The sequence below is a fragment of the Myxocyprinus asiaticus genome, chromosome 31, assembly GCF_019703515.2.
Source record: "Myxocyprinus asiaticus isolate MX2 ecotype Aquarium Trade chromosome 31, UBuf_Myxa_2, whole genome shotgun sequence".
Taxonomy (NCBI): Eukaryota; Metazoa; Chordata; class Actinopteri; order Cypriniformes; family Catostomidae; genus Myxocyprinus; species Myxocyprinus asiaticus.
The window spans coordinates 40498207-40511769 of NC_059374.1; the positions used below are offsets into that span (position 1 = coordinate 40498207).

The 13563-nt window shown below is 38.3% G+C and overlaps 1 protein-coding gene across 4 annotated transcripts in view; it reads left to right on the forward strand.

Annotated features, from left to right (window-relative positions):
• Nucleotides 1-13563, forward strand: part of LOC127421867 (alpha-actinin-4) — a 56803-nt gene that overhangs the window by 22947 nt on the left and 20293 nt on the right. For all 4 annotated transcript variants that reach the window (XM_051665051.1, XM_051665052.1, XM_051665049.1 and 1 more), the window contains exons 2-3: nt 10794-10908; nt 13225-13344. In XM_051665051.1, the coding sequence (XP_051521011.1) occupies nt 10794-10908; nt 13225-13344 (235 nt within the window). The remainder of the gene's footprint in view (nt 1-10793; nt 10909-13224; nt 13345-13563) is intronic.

Below are 13563 nucleotides of genomic sequence, written 5' to 3' on the forward strand. Positions count from 1 at the left end.
TCAAACTTTTAAAATGCATGTAAAAGTACTGACTGGGAAAACTTGTTGGCACTACATCCTAATCTGATAAAGCTTCAAGCAGTAAACTGCATGTTTATGTAAATCAGAGTTTTAGTCACGACTGTCTATGACCGTCAAGAGTGACGTCATGCGACAAGAAATGTTTACTGTCGGCTAGTTTCCATTTTTGCCATGTCACACTTGGTAGCCCCGCCCATTGTGAAATCTCATTGGTCCAAGATCAAGCTTTGAGTCTCATTTGGCACTGATTTACTTTCAGTGAAGACCGAACAATTTGGACACTCAAGTTGAACATAGTTAGAACAAGGTATTAGTAATAGTTCCAGAAAGACTGATTTTAAGGAACTAAACTCTGTTCAGCAAAGAACAGCAAGGAACTTTGAATTGGTTTGGAAGGATGTTGTAGGAATTTTAAACACACTTGGTTTGGTGAGCTATTTTTGAGACATTTTTCTCCCACAAACAGTTGAAATGGTTGATATACAAACCGTCTTGAGTGTCACTTCAGATTCTCCAGATCCCCAGAGATAAGACTGAACCATATTTTATCTCTGCGTATGTATGGATCTACGCTGTTTAAGTGGGTTTTTTTTTTGGTCGCTTAGATTGGAATGTGAGGATGAGGTGCGGTTCAGAGAAATTAAGAAATTAAAAAAAAAAAAAAAAAAACTCTCCGTTCAGAATCAGCCAACCCAAAAATAGAACTCCAGAACTCTCATCCAAGAGTGTCCAAGCAGTAAGTCACAAGAAGCTGTGCATTACACTGGTTTACTGCAGATGTAATAAAGTTATAGTGGTTTGGAGCAACATGAGTTCTGCCCTCTCAGTGACTCTGGCATTAATCACTGAAATGATTTTGACTTTAATGTTTGATCACTTGTGCAGTATTTTGTTTTGATAAATTCGTAGCTCAAAGGTCGTCCACTGCATCATGCATTCTGGTCGCATATCAAAGCTTAGTGAGATTTATTGTACATATATGGGCTGAAGAAACATTTCCTGTGTGACATCCTGTGATGATAAAGCTCAGCACATATTGCTTTTAATCAGGAAGTTTGTGCACCGTTTAAAGGTGTGAATTCAGTTTGCTAGGGTGAATGGGGCTCTGCAGTGCAAGAATTTCAAGATGACTGTGTGAATGTTGAATATTGTGGCGTGCATAAATATCCAAGTCTGTTCTTTGGGTATCTCACGTCTGCATATTATTCAATGTCTTGGGCCATGAGTGTTGCGTTTCTAATTGTGTAAACTTTTAAAGGGGTCATGACATGCCTTTTTTGTTATTTTAATGTTCCTTGAGTTTCACTTAATATTAGTAAAGTTTTTGCACAAAAAACAGTCATATATTTGTAAAATATGATCACTTTCTATCCTCATTCTGACCCTCTGTCAGGAACACTCGATTTTGGTGCTGCTTCTCCTTTAAGATTTGACAGTAAACGGCCACTGTTCTGATTGGCTCTCCAGTCTTGATTGACCTGCTCTTTCTATTTGCATCTTGCTGCTGGGAGGGCTACAAAAAATTATTAAAGGTAAAGTAGGCATTCATGTCTTGTAGTGTAGGTGGTCAGATGCAAATATCTACCACAGTGTGACATCACAATGAGTTGAGAATGAATTGTTTCGGCAGCTTGGTTTCAACAAATGCTCTCTTTGCAGTGAGGAGGACGTTTTGAGTTCTGAAAAGTTTAGTATGTTTTTATAGTACAGTGACCTCTTATATGTCAAAAGGTCGAGGAAAATTTAATTCCTCATGTCATGACCCCTTTAAAAAACATGTTTTAAGACCCCTGCGTTTTGTTCCATTCCGCCTTGTTTAGCTGTTTCTGAATGCAAATGTGTCCTATTTGTACGTCCGATTGCAAAATTTTAGTTTAATGCATACATTTTAATTGAGTCAGGCAGATTTTTCTTGGTAAATGTCTGAGCCTCTATTTTGGTCATTCTTAATTGTTCACGAGCCACACCTTCACCATAGTAGCTGGCTGATTGGCCCCATTTTGTACCTAAATCTGTGCCCCTAAATCTGATTTTTCAGTCATCAACTTTGCGTTCTGCTTCCAGGCTGCACAAATCTACATAGCCTTTTAGAAATCTAGAGCTCTAAACCTATATTTTGTAAGTAGTGTTGCCTTGAATCTCTTACCTGACCCACTAAACTGGCTCTTAACCTGATGTGTTCTCAGGGCGGAGGCATTTGCCCTTGAGAATCGATGCAAATAATCAACAATCTTTACATTTCTGTCTTCACTTTTAGAACTAGCTCTTTCTGGGCCTGGGTAGCTCAGCGAGTATTGACGCTGACTACCACTCCTGGAGTCACGAGTTTGAATACAGGGCGTGCTGAGTGACTCCAGCCAGGAGTCCAAAGCAACCAAATTGGCCTGGTTGCTAGGGAGGGTAGAGTCACATGGGGTAACCTCCTCGTGGTCACGATTAGTGGTTTTGACTCTCAATGGGGCGCGTGGTAAGTTGTGCTTGGATCGCTGAGAGTAGCACGAGCCTCCACATGCTGTGAGTCTCCGCGGTGTCATGCACAGCGAGCCATTTGAGACTTATCCTCTGCACCACCACGAGTACCTACTAAGTAGTAGGAATTGGGCATTCCAAATTGGGAGAAAAGGGGATTAAAAAAAACAAACAAAAAATAGTCTCCAAATACAAACACTCTTCACTTGTTTAGACAGCCATTCTCTGGGCCTGACATCCGCGTTTTAGCATTCTTAAAATCTCTCTCTTTTTGGCTTTGAATAAAATTGGGTTCAATTCCTGCGTAGACTCTCCCTGCACCAGGCACTCCTTTCCAGCATTCTTTCACTCTTTCCTCTGTTTACAGAGATAGACATTCGATTCAAAGTTGCTTTGCTACAAGTGGACTTCCACATTAAGTCCCAGTAGAAATACTTCAGTTTGTGCACACGTAGAGCTGCAGTTGAGCCCCGCTTCCTGTTTAAAACTGGAGCACATGAAAACAGAATGTAGCATATTACAACTAAAGGTTTAGCAGTGATTGCCTGTCTATCTCTTTATGGTGGGTAAATTTACAGTAAGTGTGACAGTAAAGTTTCTCTGCCCAAGGCGTGAGCCATTATGAATCTGTGATGTCATTTTTGCAGGTGTCTGATGACCGAAACAATGACTTCATAGATGTTGACTGACGAGTTACAAAAGCCCTAGTCTTTCCTTTGTGGATAAAACTTACTGTAACAAGACAATTCGTTATTCTGGACTCAAAACAGAATGTTTATCCACTATTACTAAACATGCATACCAAATAGTGATGTTAATGAATAATAATCAATTATTCGTCGTTAATAATTTGATAGATTGAGTTTATCGATCGTTGATTAATCAACTTCAGCAGAAATGCGTTCAGTAATCATGCCAGCATATAGAGAAAAGACTGTCCTCACAGAGGCATGTTATTAGCTGTATTTACACAGCGATTTATTTTAAAATAAAGGTCTGAAATGTCTCAGGATCTACAACATAAAGTGTTTTGTGTGTTTTTTTTGTTGTTGTTTTTTTCCTCCCAATTTGGAATGCCCAATTCCCAACGTGCTTTTAAGTCCTCATGGAGGCATAGTGATTTGCCTCAATCCGGGTGGCGGAGGACGAATCTCAGCTGCCTCCGCGTCTGAGACTGTCAACCCGCGCATCTTATCACGTGGCTTGTTGAGCGCGTTGCCACGAGGCTTCACGCCATCCACCGCGGCAACCATGGTCAACTCGCCACGCGCCCCACCGAGAATGAACCACATTATGGCGACCACGAGGAGGTTACCCCGTGTGACTCTACCTCCCTAGCAACCGTGCCAATTTTGTTGCTTGGGAGACCTGGCTGGAGTCACTCAGCACGCCCTGGGATTCGAACTAACGAACTCCAGTGGTGATAGCCAGTGTCTTTACCACTGAGCTACCCAGGCCCCCAAAAGTTTTAATTAAGGCTAGGTATTGATTCAGGTTTCCCAATTCGATTCTGATTCACAAGCTCTCGATTTCGATTTGATTGGATTCAATATAGATTTATTTGGGTATATTTTTGTTATAATTTCCTTTTTTGCTTACATATGAAATAAATTCTCTTCCAGCTAATTCTGTTAATTACACAGGGCATTCTATCCAGGTTCATAATGAAAATATTAATTTTACTAATTATATTTTTCAAAATTTTGGTCACATTTTAGCTTTTAAAAATGTACAAATCCATGTATTACATCAATAAATATGATATATTGCATATATTATATTTGGTTACATATTGTTTTATGTTTTAAGTATTTACATTGATTTCTAGAACACGTGCTAAAAATCGGTACTGTCTCTAAGAAAACTGGCTGTAAAGAGCATCTGTAAATGAGTGCTGCTTTTACCTCATCCATGCTACTTGTGATTAGAATAAAATTGTAACTTTTTTTTCTTTTTGATCAACAAATTAACTGTATAGAACAGACGGGATATTAAAAAAGACATTCTTCGATAGTAAATGGATTTTGTCACACATTATACCGAATGAGTAAAATCAAACTTCAACTCTCAACACGCAGTGAATGGATGCTGAACTTCGGCAATATTTACATTTACATTTATGCATTTGGCAGACGCTTTTATCCAAAGCTACTTACAGTGTACTTATTACAGGGACAATCCCCCCGGAGCAACCTGGAGTTAAGTGCCTTGCTCAAGGACACAATGGTGGTGGCTGTGGGGATCGAACCGGCAACCTTCTGATTACCAGTTATGTGCTTTAGCCCACTATGCCACCACCACTCACATATGCTACTTAAACACTGGTGAGTGAAATGTGAACATTTACCAGCCAGTGGTTAATCTCAGACAGAGTTGCACATTTAGTAATAGATTGATCTTGGGATTTAAGAATCGATACTGAGAGTTCAGATGAAGATTGTGATGCAAAGGAAAATCAGTGTAATTTTACACAGTCCTAGTTTTAATTAATACTAAACACAGCCTTAATGTATTACAAATACACTAAACAGAAAATATATTAAGAGGAAAATACTAATTCTCGCATTTCTTAAGTGTTTTTATTGAAATTACATTCCATCAGTAGGCTACATGCACATACATGATTCATGTTTTCACTTTTCCTTCTACAGTAAGAAGTTTTTCTCTGATTATGTTTTCAAGTTTGAACTGGAATGATTGGTCAGTCAAAAATCTAACTTTCTATAAATGTCCTCTTTTACACCAGAACCTTGAAACGGATCTGGAGATGTCTGCATTGTAGTATTCCTAACATTTCCCAAAGCTTTTGTGATATGCGAATTCATGTGTTTAGTTGTGTTGGCATTTGCAGTTTTGAAATTGATCCGTCCTAGGCCGTTGTGAGAGTTAACGTGCCTGCAGTCTGCCTGAGAAACCCGAACCGTTAGGAACACTGCTGGGAGTCTCACAAAGACAGGAAATGCTATAAATAAATCAACAAATAAGCATGGCATCCACCAGGGCAGCTCCAAGAGAACATTGAGTCCAAAACAAGGCCTCCCCCCAATCTTCTTCTCTCTCTTTTCCTGTCCTCCTCTTTTCACCCCGTCTCGCTCTTCTGTTGACTTTGTGTTGCTACTGTTGCTCCAGGGTCAAGCGCTTAGATTGGAAAGTTTGTTTAAACACACAGAAGGACTAAACATGAATTCTTATCATACTGAGAATCAAATATATTGGGTTGGGCCTTATTCATGACACACGAATTCCTGTGTAAATCATTTGTAAAACCATTGTTGCATTAATTTCATTTCAGCAATAGTTTTTTGAACAATTTGCGTAGACATTAAAGGAATGCTCCAGGACTAAGACAAGTTAAGTTTAACAAAACCCAGTTATCTTAGTATTGGAAACAACTTTATCATACTTGCATATTATTTTTTTTCAAATGATTGCTGTGACAGCACAACATTGACAATTTTGTTTCCTAGTTTTCATAAATAATCCAAATTAGATTTTTTTTTATGCTAGAAAATTCTAAACGCGCTTGAGTGCTTCTCGCGTTTTTCTTTTTTTTTTTTTAAGGAATTTACAGACTGTGACTGAGTGACACTGTCAGAGTAGATCCTCATTTTCACCTCACAATAGTGGTAAGATATAATTCCTTTGATTTATAATTGTTGGTACACCTAAATTACTAACATTAAATTTAGGGATACACCAATCTGATACCTGGATACGGGATCGGCTCCGATACTGAAGCTTTTAGACGGCTCGGGTATCGGTCCGAGCCCGATCCAAATCCGATACTGTGTGTTAGTCATGTTCGTTACTGTCAAGCTCCAAAAATGACATAAAACAACCATAAAAACACAATTAAAGTAGTATGACTCGTGCATTTTATTCAAAGCCACTTGAAGACATGCGATAGCTCTGTGAATCACAAAAGGCTGTGTTTAATAAGTAAATATATAGTATGCGCAGTGCCAGTGCGTTAGTGAATGGCACTGCTCTGTTGACACAAACTCACGCACAGGCTGGTGATGCACTCAAGGCTATTTTTAGCCTTCACAGCGGTGCGCAATATTTGAGCGCTACTCAAGAACAGCATCTCAGATGTAGATGCTCAATAGTTCGGTTCACTTATAATATGAATTTAGAACGGCACCGGAGGTGCATTTTACCAGAATTTGAGTAAGCGCGAATTAAACTACTGTGAACTTGCCTACAAACAGACACATACAGGACTTCCTGGAGAGTTTAGAATGTCAAAATAAAAGCGTGAGGGTTTAAAAAGTGCACGATTGAAATATATTACTGTTGTATTTAAAATTAAAAGTCAACAATAATAATAATAATAATAATAATATTAATAACAATTTATTTGTATTATTATTATTGTCATCATTAGTATTTGTTTACAATTTATAACAATATTTAAGTTGAATGGGTTCCAAAAAAATAACTGTGTGAATGAAAAGTGGACTGATGTCTTACAACTAAATTGAACAAAAAAGAGATCTGAATCCTTTAAAGTCCAGATGCAAGGTGAAACATTTTTGGGAAGAAAAATAAAAGGAAAAAAAAAGAGGCAAAGATGTTTCTTTTCTACTGAAGACTTGAAGACTGGAATTACTGTTAATTTTGCTGCTACATTATCCAGTATACTAGTTAATAATAAAGTGTTTCTTAATAAGCTATACATTTATATTGAAATAATGTGTAGTTAGAGGTTTGTGTTTCTTTACATATTAAAGTGTACTCCCAATTAGTTCCACACAATAATGTAAAGATATTCTAAACTGATTTTGCCAACAAAAAAAAAACAACAACACTGGTATTGGCTTGGGATCGGTATCGGCCGATACTGAGATTTCCGATATCGAAATCAGATCGGAAGAGAGAAAGTGGTATCGGTGCATCCCTAATTAAATCATCAATTAGCTAGAGCTTAATTCATATGCACACTGTTAATATACAAGTAATTTTGCCAGTATTTATACAATCAAACAGCTGTAACGTTTTTACATAAGTGCTATGTGGAAAAATATCTTTTTCCATTTATTATGCTGTGCCTGTGAGTGTCCCCCCTCAATATCTTTAAATATGCAAGCCATGTTGATAGACGATAGCGATATAAGATAACTGGTGTTAAAAATGTAACGGCTTCAGCAACGATGCGTTTTTTCGGTGTAAATGGAGCTTGGCTGAACTTAAATTCCATTGAAATGTACAGGCCACCTTCATTACACCATCCCATCATCCTATCAGACGTTGCATGGGAGATGGATGCAGATGTTGATCTTGCAAAGAATCAGGAAACCAGTTATTACTGCTTTAAGTATTCATGCAGTAGTTTCCGCTTGAACACACAAACACTGGTGTGTACTTGAGTTTGTGTGTTAGGAAGATGCTTTAGATGTGTCTCAAGCAAACACTTAAATGTACTTTGGTAGTACCATAGTAAATTGATGGCATTGCAATGGCACTGTGATGTATAACTGCTATAGTCGTATACAATGATATTTAAATTCTGCTCCAAAGTATACCATGGCATTACCATGGTGTATGCTCAAAAACATGGTATTAGCATGGCATTGCGTCCTAAACACCATGGTACTTTTTGGAAAGGAAAATCAAGGTTCAAAAGGACCACACCAGAGTCGGTCACACTTTTCGCTGTTCCACAAAAGTTCACATTGTGCGGTTCTATAGAGGCACGTCCAGGATTAACGTTAGATAAAAGCAGAACCCCAATGCCTGTTTGTTTGCCAAGTTCTGCATCAACATGTGTTTTGTGTTTAGGGAGTGTGTGTGTATGTTTGTGAGTAGGTGTGAGGTAATCATTCATTTTATTTATTCCTCGACTAAATAGTTTGTCTTTGTGCCTGCTGAGGCATTCATTATAACTATTGCTCATACTTTCGGTGCATATCTCGTTCCGCACCATTTGTGTTGGAGACATTAATGATACCTGACATTGTGTAGCTTGTTGAAGATTGGTGAGCTGTTAGTTTTCTAATTGGACAAACTTATGATTTTCACCTTGAAAACAATAAAAAAAAAAAAGATATCTGAGCCATATCTAGGGACAAGAATATCATACAGACTTGTAGGTGGGATCTTTTGAGTTGGGCTAGTAAGTAACATTCTAGCGACCGCATAGCAACACTTAAAACAACTAGCGATGGGAAGTTTTGTGGGCAAGCCCCAAAACATTTTCAGAAAATCTTATGTCTTTTTAGTTAGTTTGTTTTGTTTTGTTTTGGTATGAATATAATTAAAAGTTATTAGTACCAATGATAATACATTAAAAAATCATCATATGTGGGCTTTTTAATAGAGGTCAGGAAGGGTGAAACCCCTTGATAGCGTTTGTGTAATGTGTGCAGTGCTGGACATGTAATTGTGAAATCACATTGTGTGCATTGACTGCATACCTGTCAGTGGCACCACACCCTCACCTGTCAATCAAGCATGCTCTTATGTACAAATATGCTGCAGTAGTGTGCGTTGTGTAGACGTTGCCAGGGAAGGATGTGGTTCTGTCTTGCATGCGTTCTTGTGTGGGGAGTGGCAGTTAATTGTAACTGAGAGAGTTTTATCTGTTTTATTCCGAAACTCCATGATGTCATCCAAAATCAGACACCCAGATATCACAACAAACTACTCCGTTTGCATTATTATGTTAGTGGTCGACTGATATGGGTTTTTTCGATGACCATTGGCAATGAGCAATTGTAATGATGATTTTTACACACTGCCTGGCCAAAAAAAAAAAAAAAAAAAGTCGCTGTTTGGATTTAAATAAGCAGATACTTAAGAACAGGGTCACTATCCAGTCTTTGTGTTAGTGGCTGCAGGCCTAGAGACCCCTTTCCCACTGTGATTCAGTGCCTGTGTCTGTGTGTATAGATGCGAATTCACGTTAAGGTGTCGAGAGGACTTGAGTTTAACAGCTGCTCACCTCTATAAATTTTATTACATCACAGTAGTTTGTCAAATTGGGCTGCACAGTTATGAGAAAATTAATTGGGTTCATTGCCAAAGATATGTTGCCCAACTCCGTTGATGAGTATCCATTTTAATAGCAAGTTTATTCCTTCTATAGTGATTTACAGCTTCCGAATGTTGAATGTACGTTTATTTGAATTGCGCTTTGTTGATGCATGTAGCATAATAATAATGCAGCAATAAGTTAAAATGTTGATTTAGTAAGTAGAGGAAAAAGTTTTTTTTTTAAGCTAAGGACCTTAACAAAAATTAACCATGGTTTTATTATAGTAATATTGTAGTAACCATGACTGCTGTAACCATGGTTTTATTGGCAGGAACAATGGTTTTTATACAATTTACCATGGTTTTACTACAGTAATACTGTACAATCCATATAGTAACCATGGTTTTACTATAGTCATATTGAAGTAAACATGACTGTATGAACTATGATTAATTTTGTGGTTACTATGGTTTAACTGAAAATATCTTGTTGAAACTATGGATACTATTGTAAAACCATGGTATTTTTCATAAGAGCAATACCAATTACCAAACTGAGTATTCTTACTTTGTTTTGATATTGTTCTGTACTTGCTATGTTAAAAAATAAATACTACTGCCAAATCCAGTCACCTTAAAGCCATGGTGCAAACCAAACCGTGAGAAATTTGAACCGTTACACCCCTAATTTTTATGTAGGTTACACATCCAAAAACAAACCGAGAGTTGTGTTCCTTAATTACTTTATTGCTGTTTTATACATTAGTATATCTAAATTGTGGAGACTTCTGCAGAACAAAAATGGGCTTTTCCCTATCAGTGGGCGTTTTCAAACCATTGAGATTTCCTACTTTTATTGGATGGTTTAGAAACGCCCATCCTGGTTTGGAAACGCCCACTGATTACTACATTGAGATTCCCTTCTTTCATTGGATAGTTTAGAAACACCCATCCCAGTTTGAAAATGCCCACAGATCAGAAAACACCCATTATTGTTCTGCAGAGAACTATACTTGAAATGGTGAACTTTCCATTGCCCATAGCAGCAAGAAAAACAGATTATTCAAATTTTGAAAAAATTATACATAAAAGCATGCAACAAATATGTCTGTGGTTGGTTACAATGATCAGCCGCTGCAAAAAACACGTTAGAAAAGAGATGGTGTGCGAAATGGATGGTAACGAAAAACAGGATTAGATGTTGATTTTGACGCTTCCTGAGCAAACATCTTGAACATTCCTCCATTGACTAGAATGCAAACCATTTCCTGTTTTTCTAGCTGTATGACCTTGCTTCCTTTTTTAACATCATTTCCTGTGTGTTTTAGACTTTCACAGCCTGGTGCAATTCTCACCTGCGGAAGGCGGGAACGCAAATCGAAAACATCGAAGAGGATTTCAGAGATGGACTCAAACTAATGCTTCTTCTAGAGGTCATCTCAGGTCAGTGAACTTTAATCTGGTACCTTCTCATCTGGCAAAATGTCATGGCCCCGATATACTTCCAGAGAAGTTCTTCTTTGTTCAGGGGTAAAAAGAAATTTGAAACAGCCGAGCAACGGTATACTATTTGCGAACATTCAGACACCTACCACACTGCTGTGGGAGGTGTTTAGAAGTACATTTAAATTTGAGGACACTCAGTAAAACCTTAACTAATGTGAGATTAAAATGTGTTAGCATTGACTTTATAACTCATTCTATGAGTAGAATTCACACTAGATCAGTAAATGTTTTTTTTTTTTAACCACTCGATGATAATGATTTTAAGTAATATATATGCAGTAGAAAATGCGCAATTTGTCTTGTTTACATTCTGAATTCATAATGCTAATGAGCTAACACGCTATAGGCGGCCATAATATGCGGCATTTACACTGTTATTGTAATTTATGATGACACTGATACTGCTGCAAAGACTGGGGTATAAAAGAGTGTTAATATTCAGAATACAGACAAAAGAATGATGATAAGAGGGGCATACCTTATATGGGCAGATGTGTTAATGACTTTCACTGTAGAAAGCACATTTGTGAAGCAGCATATAAAACAAAAGAGTGATTGGGTACTTAAGAGTATTTGAGTAGATTTGATTCCTTTTGTAGACTAATTGCATGACTTATGCATGATATATTCTTGGAAATTGTCTCTACGCGAATGATCATACAGATGTAGATAAATTTGCATCAGCTCGCTACATGCAGGTGTGTTCATGTTGACTGATCTTAACTGATTGAAATGCCATGAACGGGAATTAGCTGCCAGTCTCAAGGTAGGTTGAGCTTCAGGTCATACATACCAATGAAATGAATCAATGGCAGTAAGAATGTGTTTAGCATCCGGTAAGATGTTTTCCTTAAGTTCACCAGGTGAGCTGTTACGAAACACGAACTCAAAAACACCTTCTTTTTGGCCAGATTTTGCTCTAAATGACGTCACACCCATTTGTTCTTTAATTTCGTGTGAAGTATATCAGGGCCTTATGCATGGGTAGTAGGGGTGGGCGACATGACCAACGTCTTATGAGTAATTTATCACGATAATGATATATATCATGATATAGTAAAGGTTTTCTGGAAAATCAATAGAAATTGGTTTATATGTTAAATAACCATATTGTAATGCCTATTTTTGGAACTCCAGTCAGTGAATTAAATACTTTATAAATAAAAACTACTTCCTCTTTATTTGGAACAAGACAATGTCTAAAGTAAATAAATAAAAATCAACTTGTTTTCAAAAATCAACCTTACTAGGGGGCCTGGGTAGCTTAGTGGTAAAGACGCTGACTTCCACCCCTGGAGTTTGCTAGTTTGTATCCCAGGGCGTGCTGAGTGACTCCAGCCAGGTCTCCTAAGCAACCAAATTGGCCCAGTTGCTAGGGAGGGTAGAGTCACACGGGGTAACCTCCTCGTGATCGCTATAATGTGGTTCACTCTCGGTGGGGGGCCTGGTGAGTTGTGCGTGGGTGCCGCGGTGGGTGGCGTGAAGCCTCCACACACGCTATATCTCCGCGGTAACGCGTTCAACAAGCCACGTGATAAGATGCGCGGATTGACGGTCTCAGACATGGAGGCAGCTGAGATTCGTCCTCCACCACCCGGATTGAGGCGAGTCACTAAACCACCATGAGGACTTGGAGCACATTGGGAATTGGGCATTCCAAATTGAGTAGTTCTAGTGATCTCGCTCTGAGCTCTCCCATCTTTGGAGCACAAATATTGGAAAGCCTTCTGGAGACAGCACACGCTGCAGTCACGTGAAACATTTGCGTGTCAGATGAGAAGAATATTTAGCGCCTTTGAAGTGCCAAACGCTAGATGAAGGTCATTAATTAAATTTGCTTGGGCGGCTGCAGAAAAATATTTAATACCGGAAAGACCCTTCAATTCTCTCAGTCTCAGGTGAAGCCCTGCCCACTGATAGATAAGCCCATGCTAGCACATGGATATTTACATATCGCAATATACACGATATAGCAAAATCTCTATCGATTGACACTTTATATCGTCCTATCGCCCAGCCCTAATGGGTAGTTAGAGATAACTGGCTGATCACACTCATCAGGATGGTGAATGTATCTTAATTAATTAATTCATTAGTGGTGCTTGCTAAATCAAGCAAGTTGATTTTCCAAAGCAATTTGAAAAGTTGCAAAGATGTTGAGCTAATGTTGAGCAGAGGAGAATGTAATCAGGCTTGCATGAATGCTGATACTGTGGAAAAGTGACAACTAATGGGTTTTGTGTGTTTGTACAGGGGAGAGATTACCAAAACCTGAAAGAGGAAAGATGAGAGTGCACAAGATCAACAATGTCAACAAAGCGCTGGACTTCATCGCCAGCAAAGGAGTCAAACTGGTGTCCATTGGTGCAGAAGGTACAAACTGAAAACCTTTGAACACATCTTTTTGATTTTTGCTCTTCTCATTTTACTGTGGGTAACACAAGCATGTCACTACTTTCCTGCCAAGTTAAAATCCCACACCAGACTCAAAGATGTGTGTTTTTATGCTTGTGTTTGGGATGTTGGGATGGAGTCTCTCTTTCTGCGATTTGAGTTATTACAGCAGCAATGTATTGATATTCCTCAAACATT